The sequence below is a fragment of the Triplophysa dalaica genome, chromosome 10 (genome assembly GCF_015846415.1).
Source record: "Triplophysa dalaica isolate WHDGS20190420 chromosome 10, ASM1584641v1, whole genome shotgun sequence".
NCBI classification, from domain to species: domain Eukaryota; kingdom Metazoa; phylum Chordata; class Actinopteri; order Cypriniformes; family Nemacheilidae; genus Triplophysa; species Triplophysa dalaica.
The window spans coordinates 16546251-16572941 of record NC_079551.1 but is presented as its reverse complement, the minus strand read 5'-3'; the positions used below and the strand labels follow the sequence as shown (position 1 = coordinate 16572941).

At 42.5% G+C, this 26691-nt stretch overlaps 1 protein-coding gene across 5 annotated transcripts in view; it reads left to right on the top strand.

Annotated features, from left to right (window-relative positions):
* The window catches only part of LOC130429324 (adhesion G-protein coupled receptor D2), a 65199-nt gene that overhangs the window by 24503 nt on the left and 14005 nt on the right, over window positions 1-26691 (top strand). For all 5 annotated transcript variants that reach the window (XR_008907574.1, XR_008907576.1, XR_008907575.1 and 2 more), the window contains 3 exons: window positions 903-944; window positions 13713-13766; window positions 16823-16979. Coding sequence is in view for 2 of the 5 variants with exons in the window: in XM_056757803.1 (XP_056613781.1) it covers window positions 903-944; window positions 13713-13766; window positions 16823-16979 (253 nt within the window). In the remaining 3 variants the exon portion in view is untranslated. The remainder of the gene's footprint in view (window positions 1-902; window positions 945-13712; window positions 13767-16822; window positions 16980-26691) is intronic.

Here is a 26691-nt window from a genome sequence, read left to right as displayed (position 1 = left end):
GCATGTATTTTATACTCTAAATCCATTTTATTATTTGATTTCCAGATTTTACAGCAGCTTGTCAAAGGTTCTTTTCTGCATGTTTTGTTTTTGTTACGGCTTTGTAGATTTTAGTTCAGGAACAGTTTTTGTTGCAGCACTTTCTGGCACATAAGCTAATAAAAGTATTGAAACTTTCTATAAGCCTTTCGGGCCTGAAAAGAACTGTTAATCAATATATTCAATGTTCACAACCATGAACCAAAAGTACTATTTTTCTGTCGCCATATGTGACCGTTTTCTGTACTGTGCAAGGACACCACAATGGTACTCCATTCAGATATTGTTATAGAGTTTTTGTTAACTTTGAATCGTTTTTCTTTATTCTCCTTTCTTTCAATTGGTCTATGTACTGGAACTGTTTTTTGTACTGTACTTGCCCACACTTGCTTACAAGCTTCGGAAACCTTGGGGGTGAAGTTCTACACTTTGGACTTCTAGCATTTCCATAGTACATTTTTCAGTTTTTACACATAAGCTTTGCAACTTAAAATAATACCCCGTTAAACAGCTTTAAGGCCGTTATTTTCTTTTTGCATATTCATACATGTTCAAAAGGATGTTTTGTTCATTTTGTTACTATAAGCGTATTTAGGATCCCTGCGTTCTGTTTTATTCTGTTTGCAACGTACAGCCAATAGTTGTGCGTGTATCTTTCTTAATTTCTCACTTTGTGAATGCTTCATGAATACTATTGCTGTCAAACCAACCAAGCAAGCTAGTTTCAATTTTGCAAAACTTTGTTAAACCTGATTTAAAAAAAAATACTCTTTGTTGTCTGAGTTAATTTCAGACTCAAAGAAAAGAGAGAGAGAAAAAAGAATCAAACAACTTCTTATTTTATCTGCTTCTCTTTTTTGCAGGGTCTCTTCATCTTCCTGATATATGGCGTGTACAACACTGAGGTAAGTCCGCAGTGCATCTCAAGGCTAACTGAGTGAGTGAGAGAAATGACATGATGTTTCTGATGGGACCCCCACCCCACCAAAGGAGAGCTGGCGGGATGTTGAAGCGAGCCTCCTTTTGCCTTTTCTTTTTTTTCCCCCACGTGAGCGTCCCACTGCCCTTCATGCTTGGGCTAACTTATATGCATCCAGGTCCACCATTAAACACTGACACCCGGAGTAAAGAGCCAGTCATCCCTCAAGCACATTGGCCAATATTTCACTGCCTCTTTAAGTTTTTAAACTCATGGTCTTCCATTTAACATTCTGACATTAGAGCTCATAGCGAGTTCAGCACCAGAGACGGAGGGAGAAAAACGGATATGTATGCAGGACACTCGGCAGATGGTGCGCTAATTTAACTGCAAAGCTTTTATTACCATTTAGATACTCTTTTAGAGGTCGGAAAACTAGAGTAAAAACAAATAAATTGGGAATGAGGATATGTGCTTAAACTGAAATCTGAACGTGAATGAGTCACATGCAAATAAAAACAACCGTCCATTTCAGATCCATTTTCAGCATGTACTGTATATTTCACACGTTTATGCATGTGCTTATGTGCAGGTTGATTTCCACCCGAGGTGGATTCACGGCAGGTCTTCTCCCTCGCATTTTATATTTAGCTGTAGAGATTAATAAAACGTATGTATATATGTAAATAAATAAATTGAACAGTATATGATTAGATACAGTAGTTTGTAGGGGTGTAATGGTTGTCTGTAAAAAATTTAACCGCACTGTTCTCCACCAACAGTTCTGCGGCTCATCTTAAATCTGACGACGCATTTATAATATGGTTCGTTAGAAATTATAATGCGTAAAACAGACCGACAAAGTTCAGCTAATGTATGTTTGTCGATAGATACACATTTAATACCTACAACATACCAAATAATGTCATTTCAATAGGATTGACGTCATTTATGCTTTCATCACCCGGGTGTTGTGAGCATGCTTGTGCAGGTGAGACCTGAGCAGCACATGTTTAAATTAAACTTCTACAAAAACTAAACCTTGCGTGCGCGCTGTGAGAAGATATGAAGTGCGCACAAGAAAAGTCTCGGACATGGTGCAAATATTGAGTTGTCTTTGAAGCGCTTAAATGGACAAATTCACACACAAAGTAGGTCAACATGCCCCTCTTGTCGAGTATCTTAACAAACATAGTAGGTTATGTTTTAAGTGAATGGACAAAACAGACGAAAAACACATCACGTGTACTGGATCTGTTTCATTCCTCTTAAAGCGACAGCAGCATCTTCCTGCTCTCTGTTAAAAGTCAAGGAAATCACTCACTTCTTGTGACTTAATAGCTTCTGTAACTTCAATAATGATTCATCTTATTTATTCCGCACAAATGCAATGTTATTTGATTACTTTAGGTATATTATCTTATTTTATTTTCTACTTTGCTCTGTTGTTTTATTGGTGCTGTTACTTGTAGCTTGATTATTTGTTCTTATTTTTATTTGTCAGTAGTCGCTTTTCCCTGAACATAGCGCAAACCAAACCGAAACCGTGGCCCTAAAACCGTGACACAAACCGAACCGTGAGAAATTTCAACCGTTACACCCCTAGTAGTTTGACATACATAACATTGGTGGTCCAGCAAGCAAAGCATTGAAGAGATATTACAAAAAGCAGCACCACATTCTTAATGTATTGCATTTAAGTTTGAAGTTATATTTTACAAAAAAAAGGAAAGAACTCCGATTCCGTTTTGTTCTGTTTCACTCGAGGTGTTTTGAATGCAAGATCATGTTTTGCGTGATCTGCCTCAGTCATGACTAGGCTCTGTAAGTGTGGTTTGGTGAGTCACATTGACATGAACAGCACTTTGGGCTGGGTTGACCACAGACCCGCAAAAACATGAAGTGCTTACAGCTTGAATTTTTCCATTGCTAGGAAACCCTAAATTATTTAGGTAGTTACATGCTGTACTCCATTTTATCCATGTTATTGTTTTTTTTATTAATTGTATTAAAACATAGCCTTACATTGACAGCGCATTTTATATGTATATATATATATATATATATATATATATTCACATAATTATTTATTTAATTAATAAAATAATTATTTAACATTATTATTTAAGTTATTTAGTACAGATAAATTGTTTAGAGACCTTGCATTAGTTTTCCTTGTTCTCCTGAGTTGAGTAAAAATACGTCAACGTTGTAAATGAATGAATCAGTATTGTGTGGTTGCACTTGTGGAGATCGTGTCAGCTTGGGTGCATGATGTCATCAAAGCAAAAGATGTGCTCTGTCCCAATTCGCCTACTTAAAATATGCCCTTAAAGTTTATACTGTTTTTGTTATGAAAAAGTATATTGTGCACAGCAAAACAGTATGCACGCACGGAAGATGGCTGCTGCTGCCTTGACTACGCTTGACTTTTAAAAGTCATATCGCCAAAATACAGCCCTTCTTTGCATTTAGGTGTGTATGTATTTGTTAATTCAGTAAAGCATCTATTATTTGATTTTATTAGTGCAGTGAAGTGTCACCAAACTCCGCCTACTCGCGGATCACTCATTTCAGCATACTATGATTTGGAACATACTACAATTAATTAGGTAAACTATTTAGGACGTAAGTATGCGAATTGTGACGCAGCAATGGACATACAAAAATATTTTTATTGTAATTTTATTGTATACATTTTTTCCTCAGTATGAATCCAGACCATGTAATTTGAAATTTGAAATTTGCAGTCAATGCTTCATTTAATGTTTTCATTACAAAACTAACTTTTATATAAAAGTTTAGAAAAAATGTGTCTATTACATTGACGTCATGAAATTAAAAATATTTAAAGCTTAAAAACGTCTTGGTTACGTATGTAACCTCAGTTCCCTGATGGAGGGAACGAGACGTTGTGTCGAGAACGACAGATGGGGTTCGCCCTTGAGAACCAATCAACTCTGACTACTATAGAAAAGGCCAATGAAATTTGGCGAATGCAATTTGCATGCCGGGCTCCGCCCCCGGAAATCCGGTATAAAAGGAGGCCGGCGTGCAGCATTCACTTACCTTTGTTCTGAAGAGCCTGAGACCTCTCAAACTGCAGCAGAATACGATACGTGTTCGTGGCATAAGGGACACAACGTCTCGTTCCCTCCATCAGGGAACTGAGGTTACATACGTAACCAAGACGTTCCCTTTCTGTCGGTCTCTCGACGTTGTGTCGAGAACGACAGATGGGGTTGCCTATGGAAAACGCCACAACGCTGTATCGCGTCACAATCTCTAGCGAAGCGACGGTAACAAGCCTGGGCGTGTCATCTCGAAGCTTTCGTGAGACTGTAACCTTCCAGTGTGGTGGTCGGGGGGTTCCAGAGCTTTCTTGGAGAAAGATGGGTACAGCCCTGACCGGTAACTTTCACGGACGGGGCCTTAGCTCTCTATAGGCGAGAGGCCGTCCAGATCAGTTTACACCGGGTAAGCGCGACTCTTAATCAGAGAAGCGCTACAGAGGCCACCTCCTACCCGTGGGGAGGAATATGGTGGATATAGGTATGGTCTCGTCCTTGGAGGAGAACGCATGGAACGTGCGGACTGAGTAGTTAACCGCGAGGTGGAGGCCCACCTGGGGAAGCTCATGGGTTACCAGGAGTGGGAACCATTCTCATGAGGATACATCAGACGGAACAGCCCACGGAGGGGGTGTTACAGACGTCCGGTAGCACTAGGTCCGGTTAGAGCTATCTGTGATAGCTCACATGGTATCCCGGCCTAAGGGGGAAGGCTGCTCTGCCCAGCCAGCCCCCAGGGGGTGCTTGTTTGGTGATGGATGGAATGCCTATTCTTAACCAGTGTCTGGGTAAGAAGGGAGGCTGGTGAGGTACCAGTTTCTTAGCGATGTGTTCGGGTAAGAAGAAAAGGTAAATAGCACACTGACCCAACCTTCTAGAGGGTGGAAAGGTGCTTTCGCAGGCATACGCCCCCCCGGATGCCAGTCCTACATGTCGCCACGCAGGACGTGGGCTGACACCGGGTTTACGCGAAGGTTGTTAACCCTTGCGAAGGTGTTTGGGCATAGCCCAACCCGCAGCTCTACAGATGTCTGCTAGAGAGGCGCTTCTGCCAGTGTCCAGGAGGTGGCTAAACTCCGTGTGGAGTGAGCCCTCACTGCCAATGGGCATGGGAGATTCTGAGATCGGAATGCCGTCGTAACGGCGTCCACGACCCAGTGCGCCAGCCTCTGTTTGGAGACAGCCTTCCCCTTCTGCTGTCCTCCAACAGACACGGAGCTGGTCAGAGCTTCAGAGCTCTGCGTGCGGTCCAGTACGTACTGGACACAACACTAATCGGGTTGGGTCTTCCTCCCCTATGGGGAGCGCCTGCAAGTTCACCACTTGGCCCCGGAGGGAGTAGTGGGAACTTCTTGGGCACGCATCCGGGCCTGGGTCTCAAGATAACGTGAGAGTATCCAGGGCCGAGTTTAAGGCAATCCAGTGACACGGAGGATGCTCGGTGGTCCCCTACCCTCTTGAAGGAAGTGAGCGCCGTCAGGAGGGCCGTCTTACTCTATGAGGAAGATCGGAACCTCCGAGGGGCTCTTTGGGGGGCCCTGAGGCTCCCCAGGACCACTTAGGGTCCCAAGAGGGTATGGAGCGGAGATGAGGCGGATTCCGCCCTCTCGCTGCTTAGGAACCTGGTGACCAGGTCGTGTTGCCCTAGAAACTTTCCACCGACTGAGTCGTGATGAGTGGCAATAGCGACTACATACACTTTCAGTGTGGAAGGGAGATGTTAGTCTCCAGTCTCGTGAGGAGGGGAACACAATCCTGATCAAGCACCTCAGTGGGTCTTTCTCGTTGAGAAAGACACCAGGACGAGAAGAGGCACCGTCTAGAGGCGTGTAACCGCCTAGTAGATGGGGCCCTAGCCTGGGTGATGGTCTCAGCCGTATAGGGGGAGTAGCCATCTTAGGATCTTCTCGTCCCGTCTAGAGACCAGACATGGGTGTTCCAGAGGTCTGATCTGGGATGCCAGAACGTGTCCTTCCCCTGAGAGAGCAGGTCCTCTGTCAGGGGAATGGTTCAGGGGGAGTCGCTGTCCAGAGCATCGGCTCTGAGGCCAAGTGCGGTTAGACCGGTGTGGTGTAACCAATAACACTTGGTGCTCCTGCTCCCTGACCTTGCACAGAGTCTGTACAAGAAGGCTCCTGGGGGGGGGAAGGTGTGCTTCCGCCCATCCCGCGGCCAGCTGTGCGCAAGGATATCCGTGCCGAGGGCAGGGACTATCAAGCGGGCAAATGGTGGTGTTACGGGAGGTGAACAGGTTTTACCTGGGCCTACCCGAACAGCCTCCAAATGAGCTGGACTGCACGGGGGTGGAGTCGCCACTCTCCACGAGGCATAAACTGGCGAGAAAGCACGTCGGCTGTCTAGTTCAGTTTGCCCGGGGTGTGTGGCCTGCAGGGAACGAGTCACCTGTTGACTCCACCGGAGGAGGCGTCGAGCAAGTTGTGTTTAGCTGCTGTGTGCGAACGCCACCCTGACGATCTGTATTCGCTACAGCTATAGTGCTGTCCTCGGAACAGCACGTGCATGTCTCGCACGAGAGGCCGTAGCCTGCTCAGTGCAAGTAGCATAGCCCACAACTCTTGGCAATTGATATGCCAGCGCAGGCGGGGGTTCGTCCAACACCCCACCTGCGTGCCCGTTGCACACTACACCGCACCCCTGCAGGGAGACTTCAGTCGTCACCACGACCTGCCTCATAACCTGCTCAGAGGGACCTGAGTCCGTCGACAAGTCATAAAGACTAGGGGTTATGGTGCGTCGGCAGCAGGGCGGCATCACCATGCGCCTGCTGCCGGTGTGCCACGCTCTCCTCGGAACTCGACTCTGAAACCAGTGTTGGAGCGGTGTCATGTGCATCAACTCGAGGGGTATTAGCCCGCGAGGACGCCATGTGTCCCAGGAGCCTCTGAATTGTTTCAGGGGGACCGCTGTCTGCCTAAAATGTTCATTTCAGACAGTTCAACACTGGTTGGGCACAACTGCGGACAGGTGTGCCGACATGGTGACAGAGTTGAGTTCCATACCGAGAAAGAGGATGCTCTGCACTGGGGAGAGCTTGCCCCTCTCTTGGTTGACCTGGAGTCCCAATCGACCTAGGTGCCGGAGCACCAGGTCCCTTTGTGTACATAACAGATCTCGCGAGTGTGCCAAGATAGGCCAGTCGCTGAGATAGTTTAGTACCCGCTCGCCTTCCTCCTCTCAGGGAGAAAGGGCGGTCAGGGACAGACCGAAAGGGAGGACTCTGTACTGATATGCCCGCCTCTCGCACGCGAACCGTGGGAACGGCCGGTGTCGAGGAGGATCGAGACATGAAAGTAAGCGTCCTTCAGGTCGATTGCCACGAACCAATCCTGACACCTCATAGATGTCAGGACGCGCCTCTGTGTGAGCACCCTGAATGGCAGCTTGTGAAGGTGCTCTGTTCAGGGTACGCAGCCTTTGGGGGCAACCCGCCGTCTTTCTTGGGAACGATGAAGTGCGGGTGGTGACCCACTGAACATCTTGGTTTTGAGGGACGAACTCGATGCCTGTTTTGCCAGAAGGGTGGTGACCTCTACCCGAAGTACGGAGGCGTCCCTGCCTCTGACAGAGGGAGAGATGATGCCCCGAAACTTGGGTGAGTCTCTGGCGAACTGGATCGAGTAACCAAGACGGACCGCCCTCATTAGCCAGCGAGACAGTGTGGGCAGCTCTCGAGCTCCCAGGGACTGTGACAGGGTGACCAAGGGGACGGTCTGCTTCATCATTCCCACGGGGGGTGGTTCGTCGGCTGGCGGAGCTAACCATGTCGCGGGGAGTCCCCGGAGGGAAGGTTTTTGCTCCGCCTGCTTACCTGCCTGGCGGGACAACGGCACGCACTGTCGGTTTGAGAGTGGTGACGGCTGTCGTATGTATGTACGACCTCACGCCTCGCCAGGGTTTGAGGTCGGTTCGCCGAGCACAGTCCAGTGGAGTGTGCGATCGGCTGCAAGTAAACCCGGGGAGAACAGAAAACTCAGTGAGTAAGTGGGCGCCAAGCCCTAACAAGGGCCCGGCTTTGGTGACGAGGCAGGAGTCGTCCCGTACCGACCGATCAGAGCCGTGGCTGTGAAGGTTCGGGCCCGATGTTGTTCTCCCTGGGGTCTTCCCGTCAGTGTCCCTTCTCGCGAGGAGGTTGCTGACGGGGTGGAGGTTTCCCCCTCGACCTCTGCTTCCGGGGTGCCGCCTGTGGGGGCACAGGAACCGGAGCCGATGTCGAAAGGGTCCTGGGTTGCAGGGAAGCAGACGTCACGTGAGATCTCGGAGGCCTGTAGGCGGCCGAGTCGCGGCGTGAAAAAAAAAAATGTGGTTAATTGCCACTGTCTGCTTCGCCGTCAAAAAACTGCTGAGCGCAGTCCTCGACGGTGTTACCAACAACCCACCTTGCGAGATGAGTGCATCAAGAAAGCGGACTTCCTTGCTGTCACTCTTCTGCACAAGGTATAGCCGGGGGTGTCTCTCCTGGACCACTACCGTGGACATCGTCCGACCCAGGGCCCGTGCCGCCGCCTTAGTCGCCCGTAGAGCGCTGTCAGCGGTGGCACGGAGATCCTGCATTATACCCGGGTCGGCCTTACCCTCGTGGAGCCCTCTCAACGCCCTGGCCTGGCGGACCTGCAGGATGGCCAAGGCATAGAGAGAGGAGGCAGCCTGGCCCGCAACATCGCAAGCTTTCGACACCAGTGATGCCGAAGTCTTGCGTGCTTTGGACGGTAGGAGTGGTCGATCCCCCCCCAGGTGGTAGCCGTCCGCGGCACAGGTGCACCGCAGGCGGACGTTCCACCCGGGGGATCTCGACGCAGTCCTTGGCTGCCTCACCATCGAGGGAAGTAAGGGAGCCGGAGCTGGTTTCACTGGAACGGTCCGTGAGTGGAGCGTCCCAAGTTTTACACAGCTCCTCATGCACCTCCGGGAAAAACATGGCACCCGGGGTGGGCGCGGTTTGCACCGCGCACCGACCTCGGGAACCACGTATCCCCGGGTTAGCACGGATGACATCACTTCTGCTTCCTCCTGAACTCGACCGCTGGGGGTGGAGTTTGGATTCGGCAGAGTCGGATGCCAGTCTCCCTCCGATGCTGCGAGCGACATCTCATCTACGTCACACATCGTTTCCGAGTGTGTGCGTGAGGATCCGGACGGTATGCCACCGCCGGTTGGGGAACGTTCAGAAGAGCGAATCGGGGTGCGATCGGCCCGTGAGCACTTGGCTGGCGGGTTTACGTTCGCAGAGTTCCCCGTATCACTAACGCTGCTAACGTGGGTGGTCATCGGGGCCGTAGCCACAGATGTCACAGCCCGGGTAGCAGACGAAATGGTGGCTGGTTCCCGTAGGAAGACAGCCACCCGTGACCGCAACTTCTGAATGACAATCTGCCCGCAGTGCAGGCAGATGTGTCAACGAACGCTGCTTCAGTGTGCTGGACGCCCAGACACCTAATGCAGCGATCGTGTCCATCCCCCTCCTCGATGAGGGTGCCGCACCCAAGAGAACAGCGGGACATGCCGCGCTGGAGAATGCTCAGTCAGTCCTGAAAAGGACTTTTAGAAAAAATCTCTAACACCTCCGGAACCGCCGAGACGCCCAGGGGAAGGTCGCTGCAGAAAGGGACGATCCGCTGTAACACGTCGTAGCACCAGCGTGTAGTTGTAGAGGATTGAATCCTGAGTTGTACTCATGAGCGATGGCTCTGAAGAACAAAAGGTAAGTGAATGCTGCACGCCGGCCTCCTTTTATACCGGATTTCCGGGGGCGGAGCCCGGCATGCAAATTGCATTCGCCAAATTTCATTGGCCTTTTCTATAGTAGTCAGAGTTGATTGGTTCTCAAGGGCGAACCCCATCTGTCGTTCTCGACACAACGTCGAGAGACCGACAGAAAGGGAACAAATGTTTCATTATTTGTTCATTTAAATGATTAAATATTGCATTTTTAATGATGTCCCAATTTAAGTCGACTGCAAGTTATAGTTAGGGTAGGCCTATAGCATATCAACAAGATAGCCTTCATTATATCATGTTTTTAATATTTATAATTTTATTATATATAAAGACATGTGTGTGTGTAAATGAAAAGCGAATAGAAAGCAATGGACCAAAAGTACAGAACACATTTGATCTCGAGCAGAACAAATGAAAAAGCCGCTAATAAAGCATACTGCCCAAATTAGCTAATTTATAGAACATACATAGGATGAACACTTGAGTCTGCATGTGATTATGATGTTAATATTATTTTACATGTTCTTGTTGAAGAAATTCAAGCGTTATGCGTTAAAACCTGCATTTCCCATTTTCCGCCTTCAAAACAGCCCCACGACTTGTCTTACATGCGTTCATTTCTGAGCTTGATGCATTTGGCACAATGGAAACTCCTGCTAGATCTTACCTAAAATTTTGATATTTTGTTCCTGACTTTTAAAAACTATTCATAATTATTTTATCAAACATATTCTTTTAGTAAGTGATTTAAACGCTTATTAAACTAAACATTAAAATGGAAGTCATTTAAATTATAACATTTGTGTAATATATTGTGTAATCGACTGTTGTTTTCAATGTCGATTACTAGGAGCTTACCGTATAAATGACTAGTCGATCGCTAGACGCTAGATCGCTAGACTATAGCAGATCCAATGTTTTGTTTCTTCGCCGAATCCGTTCTGATCCCAACAATGCATATTGTATAGCTCAGAGCGCATAGGTAAATATAGCTCTTACAACTTCACTTTTTTTCTGTCTCTTCTCCACCCTTCTTCACCTCCACCCCTGAGTACAGAAAGAGCTACCTACCTTTTATCTACCTTTACTTCTACCTTTCTACCTCTTACAAAAGATGTGTAAGGGAACGGCCCTGAGACCAATCCCCGTATTGACACAGCCGAGACTCGCCACTGACCCTCTTCGCATTGTAAAATAAATCATTGTGCATTCTTGCTTAAGAGGCTGTTTTAGTACGTCGGAATCTATTTTCCGACTCCTTCTTTTCCTTGACCCAGGGGTCTTCACAATTTGTGAGCAGCTCGTGTCCGCTTCACGCTTTTTTCAAAAGGGTTTTGTAAATATCAAATGTGATAATCTTGGCCTCTTTTTATTTTTGTTTGTGAATTTACTTCAAATTTTCCTTTCTTTTGTGATGTTAAAGGAAACGTCAGCAGATGACGTTTCACCCGCGGACACCACAAAGGAAATTCTTTGTAAATAGAAAAATGGTGAAAAGCAGTGGAGAATGATCAAAGTGTTAGTATACAAAGAGGAAAAAGTTTGAATATTTAGGTGAGAAAAGTGAGAGGCAAAAGGAAACATTCAAGCCTTTCTGCTCTCATTTAAACGCTCTCTAGGGAGAATAAAATCTGTTTCATTCATCTCTACTGTTGGATTATCTCATGTAAGATCAGTGGTGTCAAAATTTCATTTTAGAGCGAGATCATGTCCCCTGAGGTAAATAATTCTTTATTTTACATAAGATTGCTTGTAATTATAAACATTTATTAATGCCCGGATACGGTTTGTGTTGCCTTACTTTTAACTTATACTTTTATTATCATTTTTTTAAGCTTTTATGACCATGGCTCACCCCAACAGCAAATTAAAATGGATAACACCATTGCTTTGATCATTAGATACAACATTTCATTAGAAATGTAAGTGAAATTTTGCTTAATGGTCATCCAAAGTTGTTTTGTCTTCCAATTTGCATTGCTTTCATATGGAGATTCTTTGGAATGTATTTATATATTGAGTGTAGGATCTACATCATTTTAAAACCTTGAGAGAAAAACATCTAAACGGCTTTTAAGAGCAGCGACTTCAAGCCAATTCTTTCGCCACAACTGGGATGCTTGAAATTCTCCTTTCTTTCAAATGGCTTTCCATGATTTTACCCAGAATCAAGTGATTTGATTTCCAAGTTCCATTCATTACAGGTACAGTGCACTTTAGCCATTAAGTGTCGCAATTTGCTGAAAAGAAAGAAAGGGAGAGAGCGAGCGAAGAGAGTCTATTTGCAAATCTGACATATTACCGTTGACTCTGAGCTGTCAAAGCTTTTCTGTTCTCTTCATTAGGCCTGTCATCACCATGATGGTGTCTATACAAAACATGCTACTGTGTGTGTATATGTATGCATAGCAGCAATCATTTATGACAGCAGCAGACCTAATGAAGTCATAAGAGATAATGCATATTCACCAGCGAAGGGCCGACGCTCATGCTGGGAAATACAGGCCGATATGTTTTTTTTTTCGGTCGCTGACAGCCAGAATGGAATGTAATATTTTGGAGCGCTGGAAACAGCTGGATTAGATTGGGTGATGTCAAGAATAGTGTCATATACAGAAAATGTGGATTCTTTATTGTGCAGTTGAATTATAAAATATATATGGTGTTAAACAATAACTAAACTATTTGTTTGAAAGTTGTTTTTGTTGCTTTACTGGGATAATTATGTGCATTGGTGTTCAAAAGAGATTAGAGATACAAATCTAATGTATAATCTTATTATAATTTTAATGTATTTTATAATGTATTTTAATGTATTTAAAAAGATTCTGGTGTTTTTTTTAGAGCAGAATCAAATTTGCTAATTTGTAAAACATTTACATTGCATTTATGCCTTTATCCTAAGCAATTTACATTGCATTATACTATACATTTGTTTCCGAGCATGTGCACTCCCTGGGAACGAACCCATGACCTTGGCGTTGCTTGCACCATGCTCTGACCTTAACTCTTTGTTGCAGTTTCCCGGACTGGGATTAGTTTAAACCAGGACTAGTTGACTTAGTTTAATCAGAAAATTTAAGCAGTTTTAACAAACATTTCTTACAAAAAATGTGTGGATTTTGAGACAGCACAAAGTCACTGGACTAGTCTAATCCCTGTCCAGGAAACCACCTGTTTACGTACTAATGGTAATATTTATTTTAATAATTATTTTAGTTTATAGAATCTTGATTTCATGTTGTCGTTATTTATTTACCTTTATTGACATTAAAATGTTGATAATAAGAATAGGAAAAATATGGAAAATGAAGTGTAGTGACTTTTGGACCTCATATAAATAATTTTATAATTTGCTTATCATTGCTGGAATTAATACATTTAAAAAAATATTATTTCTTGTATTTATATTAGTAACTGTTTTGTTAATAATTAATCACATAGATGTCACACATAATTTGACAAGTTGACCGTTACATTCTACGTTAAACAAGATGAAGCTATAATAAGGATATAATGTATATAAATAAAACAGCACAAGTTTATAACATTGTGTATGTCCTTCTGCATGCATCTCGCAACATCCCCCTGTTTTTCTCACACAGTACAAATGTAATTTGTTCTGCAAGGGTGGCTGTTGCCTCTATCACTTTATTTCCGCAGCCCCCCGTACAGTGTGACGGATGAGAGGTTAAGACGCTTCCCTTACTTTGCAGACTCTACATGTCACTTTCAGGACCCATTACCTGTGACAAACTGGAACATTTGGGTCCGCGGCACTCATTGACTTTTATGCAATGGCGGCCATTTGCCTTTTCTATTCCCAGTTCGGATTGAATTTCGCCTTGTTGGGGCCGAGGCTCATGCGAGCCCAAAGTGTTTCGTATTAAGTCTTCAGTATTGAGTCATGACATTTTAAACATACGTTGCCTCCTTCTCGTTCACAGGTTCGAAACACACTCAATAGAATCAAAGAACGAAGAAAAGCCTTACATTTTTCGGTAAGTCTTCCCGGCTTTCACATCCCATGTTGCTGCATTGACAGAGAAGTGATCTCCACATCACAGTACATTCAATACAGTGTGTTTACAGCAAGTTTTTCGAATATCCTGAGGGCTTCTGAAATTGCTCCGTAGGAATTCCTCATGCAGGGTAATGCATTGTTTTTTTATACAGAGACCACACATCTTTCGCTTCTGGCATCTTTTCACACACCCACTCAGTCCACCTCAATCCAGCCAATGTCAACCAGCAGCCCTGGGTTACATGTTTCTAATCCCGTGGAAGCTCGTCCCTTCACATTAAACTGTCAGGCCAGTATTTATACGCGAGGCTGCCGTTGACGGAGATCACTTAGCTACACCAAAGCGGTTTAAAAGTAGTTAATAGACAACCCCCCCTGCCGGTCCTCCCCTCCACCCACTTCACCTCCACAGACACTACGACCGCTTCCTCTATGAATGGCCACATTAACTCTCCTCTTGGCTTGTCACGGTTTATGGCATACGGTAGTTTGTCCCGCTCGGCCCAGCCGCGCCATCAGGTCATTGAGAGCGGAATGAGACAATTTCTAAAGGCGGATTGATTTTAGAATATGGCCCCCTCCCTCTTCCCTTTGACCCCCTGACAGGCCCGACACTGTTAAGACTGGGACTTGTAAAAAACGACTGCGGCCCCAAGCGCAAGTGCCAGGTAGCAGCTGATAAATCGTCGCCTTCCGTATTAGCAGTGGGACCCTTTAGCGCTCTCTGGGCAATTTTCCAATTTTCTAAGTCCACGCGATGAGATTCGCCGGCCGCGTGTGGCGGATGGTTTTTTAGCTAATGCCGTTTTGCGCCATAAATCCAGAGGTGATATACTGTATCTACCCGAATAACCTGGTGCTGGACGGAGTCCAGAATGGGATAGGAAAATGTACTCTTCTTTATTGGATTAGAGCAGTGGTCAGGGAATGTACTGACTTCCAATATAGTAGTGATAACATATTGTAGGCGGATGGATGGGCTTTGTCCGTGAATGAATAGTAAAATCTTTTTAAAGTATAAGACCAACATTGTAAAGGATTTTAGATTTTTATTTAAAGGTGATGTGTGTGATTTCTTTGACCACCAACCAAATGTATGGACACAAATAGTGTTGATTTAAACAAATAAATCAGTATTCACTGAGAAACACAACATTATTATTCCTCCAACAGGCATTACAAAACGTGGCTTTAGATGTCTGAATATTGTGGGTTTATTTCCATATTATTGATTATATACCTATCACTGGCCTTAAAAGTCAGCAAATTGTTTTGTAATAAATTGTAGTAAATAATATAATAAATCTAACATGTTCATGTTTTCCTGCAATATTTTTTTATTGTTAATGTATGTACTGTACAGATTGACCTCTTTGATGGTTGTGTCTTACACAATGAGCACTACATCAACTTGACGTCAACAAGTAGTTCAAACCTACTTGAACACATCATTTTTGAAATTTCTTTTGTTGACGGCATTGTTACAGAAATCACACAAGTCGCCTTTAATGGTCCAATGTGTATGTTTGGAGGATATATTGATAGAAATACAATATAATACATAACTATGTCTTCAGATGTGTATAAGGACCTTACATAATGGAGCATTATGTTTTTATTAAATTAGAATGAGCTATTTCTATCTACATACACCGCTGGTCTCCTCACATGAAATTCACCAGGTTGTTAGCACGCACCACGTACAGTAGATCTAGACGGACATGTTTCATAAATGTGTTATCTCATTCGGTAAAGAAGCGAAAACGTGTGACAGCCACCGTAGTGCTAGGAAAGGGAGGGGTGGAGTGAGCCGTTGATTGCAATTCTCAACTTCACCACTAGATGCCTCTAAATGTCACACACTGATCCTTTAAATCAGTAATTTACATTTGATTGGTTTATTTTCCATTGTTATCCAATGACTTTAAATGAGTCTGCATTGACTAAAAGCAGACTCGTAATTATACCGAAATCTCAAGGATCTACTTCAGCCCACGTGCACTTAGTTACAGTAAAAGGTAGATAATGGCATAAAATACAGCTTAATAAAGCCCCATTTGCACAACATACTTTTCTTGCTCTCTTTATGTTTTTTGCATTTGCCGTTGATTATGTATGAGTTGGAGCAGGGCCCGAGCACTTCACACCAACTGTCACCTGACCCTTACGACCCTACACTTGTACATACTGTGGCAGATTGCTTGAGAAAAATAAAGCTGTCAGTTGCACCGGCCAAATGAAAAACGTACGTCCTACGGTACCAGCAGGGTCTGGATCCCTGACAGCGCTGAAATATAGATATAAATTGGAGGCAGATTAGTTTTTTGATCCTAATTCAAGTTTTGACAAGATACAGGATAGAAAATACAGTGATGTGTACAGTATATATGAGCATTTCTTGTTGTAAAATGTTCAGTATTAGGATTTTAAATGTTGAATTTAGAATTGCATTAAGTACTTGTAACCGTAAGCAAGAGAAGTCTTTACGTTTCTTAAACAGGTCTTAAACAGTTTATGCATGTCAAAACGCATTACATGTTATGCTGTGATAGCAAGGGGTTTGACTGTGGTTTTGTATGTCAAATCTAGTTAAGTTTTTTTATGATGTTTATGGGGATCATTATTTTGCGGTTGTTCCATGCATGTCTGTGTACATTTAAGTCATGGTTGTAAAGCAATGAATTTTGGCGCAAATATATACAAAATGTATATCTATTTTATTTATTGTATTTATGATATATTAGATTTATATTTTTTTCTATGAGATAAGGGTTTAAAGGGGCAGTTCATTAATTAAAGCCATCATTCATCCTTCCCAAGAGTTGTTTCATACATTTCTTTGTTCTGATGAACACAGAAAGATATTTGAAAGAATGCTTATAACCAAATAGTTCTTGGCCATTTAGAAGGTTTTGTATGAGGTACATCTAAGACTTTTATTTCAATCAAAGAAAGTCCATAATATGTCAATGTATTTCATTCTGCAATTTATAGAAATACGTGTATAAGATCTCTTTATTATCCGTTTCTCAGAACTGTGCCAACTCCAGACCTTCCAGTTCAGTGAGCACTTCTCGACAGGGCAGCTCTCCTGTAGCAGGGGCTGCGGATGGTCACACGGTCAACACCAGCCATTCAAGCAGCTCTTCCACCCACAGCGACAGCGGCATTCAGAGTTACAGCAAAACGAGTAAGCTGCAGTGCATTAGCTTACAGACATCAACGACAAGACTGCATATATACATTCAGTCTAATGTATTTCTTTTTTACATGATTCTTTATTTTAAAAAACATATCACTGCTGTTCTTCTGAAACCTTGTGTCTCCGTATATATATATATATTTTTTTACGATAAATCATTATCATTAGTCACCCTTTATGTTTGCCACTTTGTTTTGCAAATATCTAACCAGTAAAAGGCATTAAATAGTGGTTGTCACCTTTGACCGCACAGTTTGTCCATTCCTCGTCACAACAGCTAATTTGGTCATACGAGGTTTCAGAAAGGACATATAAATGTAAATTTAAAACTGTATGAATTAATTTACATACTTTGGATACATTAATTCATATCAACTGATATCCCTTATTATTATTAGTATTATTAATATGTCAAATATACATTTTATTCATTGTTAAAAACCCTTCAAAGGAACACATCTCTATGAAGGGAAATGATCCAGCCCACATAATACATATGCGTGTAGTTTTACAGTACACAACACATTTGTGTGTATTTTTATATGGCAGTGTGTTTATAAAAAGTTTAGTCTCAAAAATCTGTCCCAAATTACGTAGCGATGTGAAAGTAGCGACTGGCAGAGAGGCTGAACCGAAGCATGACAGGTCTGTTTTAAGATTGTAACATTCTCCAGACTCCAGTGAAACGAAGGGCTGCGAACGACTTCTCTGACCCCAGCATTACATGGCTGAGTCAGAGTAATCTCACAGGGAGTTCATGCTGATGGGAGATTTCAAGTGAAAGAAGAGAGGATTGTCACAAAAGAGGCATTGACGGAAAAGAGTCATTTCGTAAATAACAAGTACCGTCGCTTGGTTCTGAATGTCTTTGGTTTCAGTTGCAGAGTTCTGTGTTGAATATAGCCATCTATTAAGAAGGATTATGTACAGTCAGCTGGTCATTATCAAAAAAGAAATCCCTTCAGGGTGACCCATCTGCTTCACAACAGTTTTTATGTGTTAATGAGCGGGTGACTACAGAAATTCTTTTGGTTTTAACCATGTGCACACAGCGATAGTGATTGACAGCTGGTATAATGCAGCTTGTTACTCAAGGCTGTCCTTCTAACAGGAATAAAATGGCAGTGACGTAGTGATGTTCAGCAAGCATGATTGAAAATAACAGTATCAGGACGAGCATGCAGGCCGTATGCAAATGGAGCAAGAGCTGTATAAGCGATGCAACTGATCATCTTGCCGACTCGCCCGAACTCTCGCTGAAGCTGTTATCGGCTGCAATGCACGCCGTGATTGAATTGAATATTTGTTTTTAATGCCAAGCAATATTTTAAAGCAGTCATTTACTACAAAGCTAGAAACTGAGAATGTTGAGATGCACCAAATTGCAGACGGAGAGAGAGAGAGAGAGAGACCGTGTGGTTTGTTCAAAGGCATACAAACCCAGCTGTGAAAGACTTTGCGTCGTAACAAATAAGGCCGAACCCACAATAAACGTGCTGATTGTATATAACTGATTGTTGTGTCTCTTTTGTTCAAGGTCAAGTAATTCTTGTAGTCGAGAGAGCGTGAGGAAAAGCGTTTGTGTTCGGATTTGATCAATTCATGTCTTTGACGCAATGGGTTCTAACCACCAATTACTACACAACGTGTGGTTTAGGCATAAAGAAATAAGGAAAGGACAAGTGTATACTGAGAAAGCCGTTAAGATCAATATAAAATCTGAAGTCTTTTTCTTCGTTTGGTGCTTTTGTGGTTTTGTTATATTGTTGATAATTTTGCTGCTGAAGGTCGAGGGAGCGATGCTTTCTTTCTTGTTCCTTGTGCTTCTGAATAGGAATGACCTCAATGCGTCTTCTTAAAACGGAGAACCTTTGTAGCTTTACAATAGATTGAAACAAGCAATATTGCATATCTTCATATCTTTAACATGTTTAATTTTCCAAGTATAAATTGTAAAGTTTAGTAAAGGGAGTTTTGTCTACCTAAGGCCATTTGTATTTGTTTTCACATTCTATAAAACGTTGAAAAGTTTGTCTGTGAGATTGTTCACAATTCACATATTTTCTAATGTTTTAGTGATTTTTTCAACCACATAGTAAATATAACACAGCATTATGTAACTTTACCAATGTTTTAAGTAGAAATCATTAAAGAGGTTGAATCCATCTTTTGTCACCCACCTCCCTCCAAAACCGAATGCATACCCACGGAATGATTGACAAGTAAAACCTTGAAAACGGAATTGATTGACACTTTGTAAAGGATGTTTGGTGTATGTTGACCCACAAGAAGACTATGTCATTTGATTGAACATGCCAAAGACGCAACTACAATTGTTAATATAAACGCCCAAATAAACAGATTGCAAAGCGTGCTAGTGGTTAGACAACTATTTACATTCCTTTCTCCGGGGGAAGAAAACAGCATTCTTTGTCCTTCAGTCAACTTTTTTGCTTTAATTTGTTGAAAGATTGTATGAATTCCGTATTTGTTACAGTCAATTTCAAAGTATTCCTGCCGTTTTGCCCGGTTATTGCACAACTATTGTCCTCAGTGTGTATTCACCGAAGCTATTTTTGCTTATTTTAGTTTCAGTTTTTAACACCTATTTACATGTTGTTAGTGATCCTTTTCATGCATGTAGCTAGCGTCTTTCAGAGTCTTGTGTAATTCACTTTAAGTAAACTATGTATACTGTGTATTGCGTGGACATTAGATTAGATATCTATTCATAATTCACAAGTGTGTGTGTATGTATGTGTGCTGTGGGTTGGATGTCATAGATAACAAATTGTAAGGAAAAGTTGAATTTGTATCTGCTTGCCTTATACATATGGCTCCAGCTTCTGCGGTAATGGGATCTTTGATGGATGGCAGCACTCCTTAGGCTCCCATTTTTTAAAATATATTTATTTATTAATCTGTCTATTTATTCAGTCAGATCATCCCTGGCGGGGTCACTGCCACAAAAGGCTAGGCCGTAACCACCTGCATCATCTTCCATGAGCTTCTATCTTCTTTTTTTTCCATCTTGTCCTTTATAGTTCATATCCAAAGTCACTTATGCACATCTCGGTTGGCCGAGCATCGCCCTTCTGCCCGCAGGCTAACAGAGGGGAGTGTGGAAGCCGGCTTCTCCTTCTTATCCCGGCTGTCTTGTGTTCTGAAGCTGTAACGCTATCACTCCACCCCTGTTCTTATATGTTGACATATGTCAATTGCGCCGAAAGCTCCCTTAAGATCACTCCATGCGTATGGAGATTTGAGATAAATTTTTATAGTGCTAGAAAAACCTTTTTTGGACTCCTTAAGAAACGTTTTCTCATGCAGGTTATATTTACTCTTTATATAAGGGTAATTTACACAGTTCTAAGGTGTTTAAATTAAATTTAGCATATGCTTTCATCCAAAACCTACTGTAGTAACTGGCCAACCTAGTGTCTGTTCCAGACAGTTGGCAGCAAATATTTTGAGGTAATTCGATTGTCAGCAGCAAATAGATATTACTGTTAGTAAACATTGTGACACTTTTTTGTGGGCGGAGCTTAGGTGGAGGGAGAAAGATCCCCCTGACCGCATTAGTAATGCTAGGTAGCACATTGTGTTTGCTCTAGAAAATGTAATGACTAGAAAAAAAAAAACTGGAAGCGTGTACATGTAAAGATACATGTACTAACTATGGCAAATGTTAGCAAATGTATTTACTTGAACACAAACCTGACACACAACATGAGCCTTCTCACTGTTCCCTCTCCCTTTATACTAATGCACTTGTCACAACTAAAGAAGAAGAGATGACAAACAGTTTCCTTTGTTTAGTTTCTGGATGATATTTAACTGCTAGTTGTGTAACTAACAAAGTTAGCTAGCATACCCTATGCGTTTGAAAGTTAACACTATGTGAAAAATAACCTTGTTCCCCATTTTTAGACGCTTGCACAAATCATAATGCACATCAACAAAAGACAGTAGTTTTGGAGTGTTATGAAGTGCAACGCGAGCATTGTTGATGATCGTTTCTGTTCAGTCTGCTCTCTTTATTGTGTTTAACTATATTTTAAAATATAAAATTGGAGACTGTATTCTGTCGATAAACAACACAACAAGATGATATTTTAAACTACTTATGTAGCCTAATCTGTGCTGGTTTGTATTGGCCGCCTCCATATTTCCCTTTGTTTTGCCTCCAGCTAATGCTGTGACGCAAGCGTGACATTGGCACAAAAGGGGTCTAAGATCATTTGTTTTGGCCAGAATCTAAAGCAACACTGCATTATCTTTTATGAATAAGGGATTTTCAGAATGCATTGCAACAGACTCGATCAACATATAACCCATAATAGTGGAAGAAAATGCGTTTTGTATTTATTAGCGCTTTATTAGCTTAGCAACATGGAAAAACCAGCTCCAATTTACTCTATTTAAAACCACATTAGACATTGAGCAAAGATTTTTTTTTATGTTGGACTAATGTTCAATAAAATTCTGTATATATTGAGTTTGATCAAATATAATGATTTGATTATTTTAGAGTTTTATATCACATAATGAGGAAATACTTTGTCATGTCTTTTACACCTAGTCCTCATAGGTCAAGATCTTTATTAGATGGGATCTTGACTGTTCGCAAGACTGCAAAAGCTGCCACATCAAGTAAACACCCGCCAGGTGTCACTTTATCCCACCCATGACGCCAGTCGGCAGAGTCAGACTCAGACCTTGTCCTTTTAGGGGTGACCTCCTCAAACGCATCGTGTCATACCCCTGCCCCTGTGCATCCGCTCCCCAACAAGAATCATGGAAGTATGAGCTGGAGCGTGGGGTGGGGGTGACAGCACTGGAAACCAATGGTGCATCAAGACACTTCTACCCCACCACGGTGGCCATAGATCAGGGCAGGTCTGCTGGCGGACCGGGTGAGGGTGACAGGGGAATAACATCCCTTTCTCCTCAATCGACAGGGCCCATAACTCCTGCCTCCCCAGGGACAGATTGAGAAAGGCAATAGCCAGGGGCTGTGAAGCAGAGATGCTTGGGAGAATTGAAAGTTAAAGAAGCAGCGGAATATGGTTTTGCTCTTGCACAATTTTGTTTGCCAGTGAAGGTCCACTCAAGGAAATCATTTTATTTATCAGGCTACGTGCATTATGTGTAAATATTTTTACGCCATTCTAAAGAAAACACTGGGAAAGCAGCACTATTGGGAAGTGCAGGTCTGTTGAATTTCTTGCTCAATTTCTTCTCCGTCTGCAAAGGAAAGCAAGCAGGAATACTGCTGTGTCAGGACCAAATCTCCGTCTCTACAAGAGTGCCTCCCGCCCCGGTGTCGACAGATTTTATAGCCTGATCAATTTCCCAGCGGCTTATTGAATGTCTTTCAAATGGCTTTTTTATTTTCAATTATAACCTACTGTGTCTCGCCTGCCACAATGGGCCAACATTTGCACTGCAGGATAATTTAAAAGCCTACTTTAGGAAATTATGCATTTTATGCCGCCTGAATTTACAATCCCCTCCGTGCTACTGTAACGACAATAAAAGCAAGCGAATGGATTTTTGCGTTAGGCTAGGAGGTACGTCGTTAGAGAACATGTTTGAGAAAATATCTGTTGGCCGCGGACCGACACGTACAGTAAACGCACAAGCTATACAGAGTCCGGCACTGCGTTGGCAGGAAGGTGAAAGCTCTGAGTTTATGGAGATTTATTTGGTTATTAAATTTAACTTGCGCTCAGGTGTCGTTATCAAGTTGATGGAAGAAAACGCAGATTGAAGTACCGAAGGCGAAACGACCCAAAGTTAGACAGGTGCGTCTAAGTGCCCTCAACCAACCAGCAATCTCTCCCCGCCTCATCCCAGACGCGGGAAGCAACCTGAAGGTGAAAGAAGTGCTCACCAGAGCTCATTGGAAAGTAGAAATGACAGTAAATTTTTCAGCCTCCCTCTCCCCTCGCTCCTCCATGAGATGGGAGATCTTGTTATAGCAGTCAGGATGAAAGGGGGTCAGGGCAGCAAGCCGGCGCGCGCCTGTTGATGATTGAGGAAAAGAGGAGTAAATTCATTCTGCTCGCGGCACTTTGTCAAGTGCCAGTAGCTTACCGTTGAGAGCCAGTCACCCATCACCATGTTACGACCTCTGAGGTCAGCGGCGGGCCATAAATCAGGAGCGAGAGAGGTTGGCGCGATGCTGCCGAGCCGAAGAGAGCTGATCCAACAATCGCCTCGACTGTGCCGCCCTCCCCCTCTGCCCGGATGAAGCCGAGGAACCAAGGCCTGCATTAAAATGATGCTCAGCCACATGTTGCTGCTTTATTGAAAAAACCCTGTAGTGCCGATGGCTTGCTTAGAGAGAGTCGTCTTTCCACACTTTATTCCCTCCTTTGCTTGATTAGATTGTTTATGGGAATGAAGGGTAATTATACTGCCCTGTTTGTAGCGAGCGCCCTCGTTCATGTAAAGTATTGATTTTTTTTCTATAATGAAGTCTGGACTTTGTAAGTGACAATGTCTTTGATTACTTCCGACGAACCTCCTTGGAGTATTAATTAAAACGGCAGCAGATGTACAGGTGCGGGAAATCATTAGAAAGAGGCCCCAGTCTGTGGACATGTTCTTCTCCCAGCATGCAACGCTCTGCCTGGCAAATAGGACGCCTGAGAGGGAACGCGCTCACAAGTTCGTCTCTAAAACATCTACATTAAATATGAGCACGCACACACCGCCAAGCGCTTTGTCTCTGTGCACCTGCGAAAAGATTAGTTTTGGACGTGAGTCTTTGTGTCTTATGAATTTTTATCAACTCGTTCTGACTGTTTTTTAAATAATGCCAGTGAAGGTGCACTGCGTACGCTTCATAATTCTGTGTCCGTTTTTCCTGATGAAGCACAAACTGTGAATTGTTTTGCTTGTACGGTTTTCAGATTTTTGACAGGGGTGCCATTCTTCCGACATGTTACAGGATTCCAATGCAAATAGTTAAATGATATATCATGATATTATTGATATGTTATGCACTCATGTGCTAGCATTTTTCTTTGAGCGAGAGGTAAGAGGATCTGGTCGGTCAGCTCCTGCTTTCAATATTTGCTCCTATTAAACTGTGATTATCCTGCTGCGCCTGGCTTCCCTCAAAGTTGGAGAGAGCGAGAACGAGAGCAGGCCCAAACGACACAGTGAGATTTTTTTACCAAGTAAAAACTTCCTGACAGCTCTGAAGGTTTATCAGGACCGTTCAAGTATGTTGAATATATACTTCAGACAGAGCTTGAACACAAATAACCAAAAGCAGCTTCGTATCAGGTGAGTCGAAATAGTCTTGGCGACTGGATCCGTGTGCTGCCCCGCACGTATTATTTGCCGACTCGCACTCGAACCGCAAATGAAAAATGAATAATTATTCCAACTGTTAGTTAAAATGTTCACGGGACTCTGGCCAGTAAATCTTCCTATAAAGGGAATTGAGAACTTTTCAAGAATACCTTAAAGGCGCAGTTCACTCAAAAATGAAATTCTGTCATCATTCACACAACCTTGAATTGTTCCAAATCTATATGTCTTTCTTTGTTTTGATGAACACAGAGAAAGATATTTGGAATAATGGCCACCATTGACTACCGTAGTCAAGTCATTTTTGTAAATTTCTTTGTTCTGTTGAACACATACAAAAAGGATATTATGAAGAATGTAGCACAGCAAACAGTTCTAGGGCACTACTATTACTATTGTCATTTTTCCTACTGTGGTAGTCAATGTTGGCCATGAACTGTTTGGTTACAAGCATTCATCCAAATTTATATATCTGTTCATCAGAACAAAGAAATGTATACAGATTTGGTACAACTCAAGGGTGAGTAAATTATGAAATATTTTCGGGTGAACTGTCCCTCTGTTATGGTAAAATGGTAAACATTTTCTTGATACACCTGTGATAAAACGTTTTATTATATAATTACTGTTAAGGAACTACTTATGTTAATAATATTAAACAAGTCTTATGTCAAGTTATATAGGATGTTTAGCTTTTATGTGTCCATTTAGGAGTCAATTCATATGTAAAAGATGAGCACATGTTGTTTTTTAACAAGTCTTTTAAAATGGCTCACAGTCACACTATGAGATCATGTAAAATGCACTTGAGGCCTTTGCAAATCAAACATAATCATTTGCAAACATAGTAACAGAGAAAGGGTGTCATCAGGCACAGGATGCAGTGAGTTGAATGGAAGTTGACACAGAAGAAAACTCTGTTTACTGTCTCTCAATCTCATACGATTATATCATAGTCTTAGGCTCAGCTTGTTGCTATTACATTTGCTTGAAAACAATGAATTGAACAGATGGCCCGGAACTAAATCCACCTCTGGGTTACACACTTTGTACCGCAGCTTGTATGATTTTATCAGGACCTTTAAGATCTGAAACATTCAACATTCTGTGGAAAATTAACCAATTGTTTGAAACTATGTCCGAAAACAGTGGTTGAAGAAGGGTAACAATTTGTTTGTTTGTTTGCAGAAGACATTGGTTACAAATACATTTACATTTAAAGGGACAGTTTACCCCAAAATAAAAATTCTGTCATCATTTATTCACTCTCAAGTTGTTCCAAATCTGTAGAAAGTTCCTTGTTCTGATGAACACAGAGAAAGATATTTGGAAGAATTCTTGTAACCAAACATTTCTTGGTCACCATTGACCCCTTTCCTACATTCTTCAAAATATCTTCTTTTGTGTTCAGCAGAACAAAGAAATGTATGAAGGAACGATAACAGAATTTTCATTTTTGCTGAACTGTTCCCTTTAAGTTGACTTTACATTCATTAACCATAAATTCATTAACATAAACTGAGCAGGATTTTCCTCTGCATTTATTATTATTTATAATGTTTATTATTACCAATACAATGCTAGTTCATAGTGCATGTTAATAGATACAACTTTTGATTTTAAAAATGTATCTGCACATGTAAACGGTGACATGAACATTAAAGTTAATTTAAGCTTAAAAAGTATTTCCAACTGTTAGTCATGTTAACAGACTAACTGATGATGTTAACTAATGTTAGCAAATGCAACCTTTTTGCAAAGTGTGACTACAGTAGGTTTTTAAAACAATTTATGCAGAAATATCACCCAGTGAGCAAATGAAAGGCACCTGTGACCAATGCATTACTTCTTTTGATTGTGGAGGGTTGTGACATTCTCACATTGATTTGTAATTTCAAGCAACCTAGAGGATCTGAGCATCCACAACACACCTCTGGCCTGACACGTCAGGATGATGGACTCCTTCAATGAATTGACCTCTCACCTCCGGACGCCCCTTTCGCCCTCCCTCTCTCCTTTCATTCCTTCATCCCACCATAACCGCTCATGTAGATGAGACAGAGATAGATGAAGAGATTTCTGATGGGCAGCCATTTCATGGCAACACACCAAATGAGTTCTGGCTTCTGCGGCCCAACCCTCCACTACAGGAGATTAATCCTGACACGGGGCACTTACCGACCATGACAGTTCTGCGTGTGTGTGTGTGCGTGTATTTACTTACCTATACTTTGGGGACAGAATTGTCCTTAGAAGTTTGCCAAATACGACCACCCCCCAAATTAGGAATTTACAAATGATTTCGGTGTATAATAGAAAAGAGCAATAACAAAATGGAAATATCTGTACTTCTTAGTAAATGTGTTTTATTGTT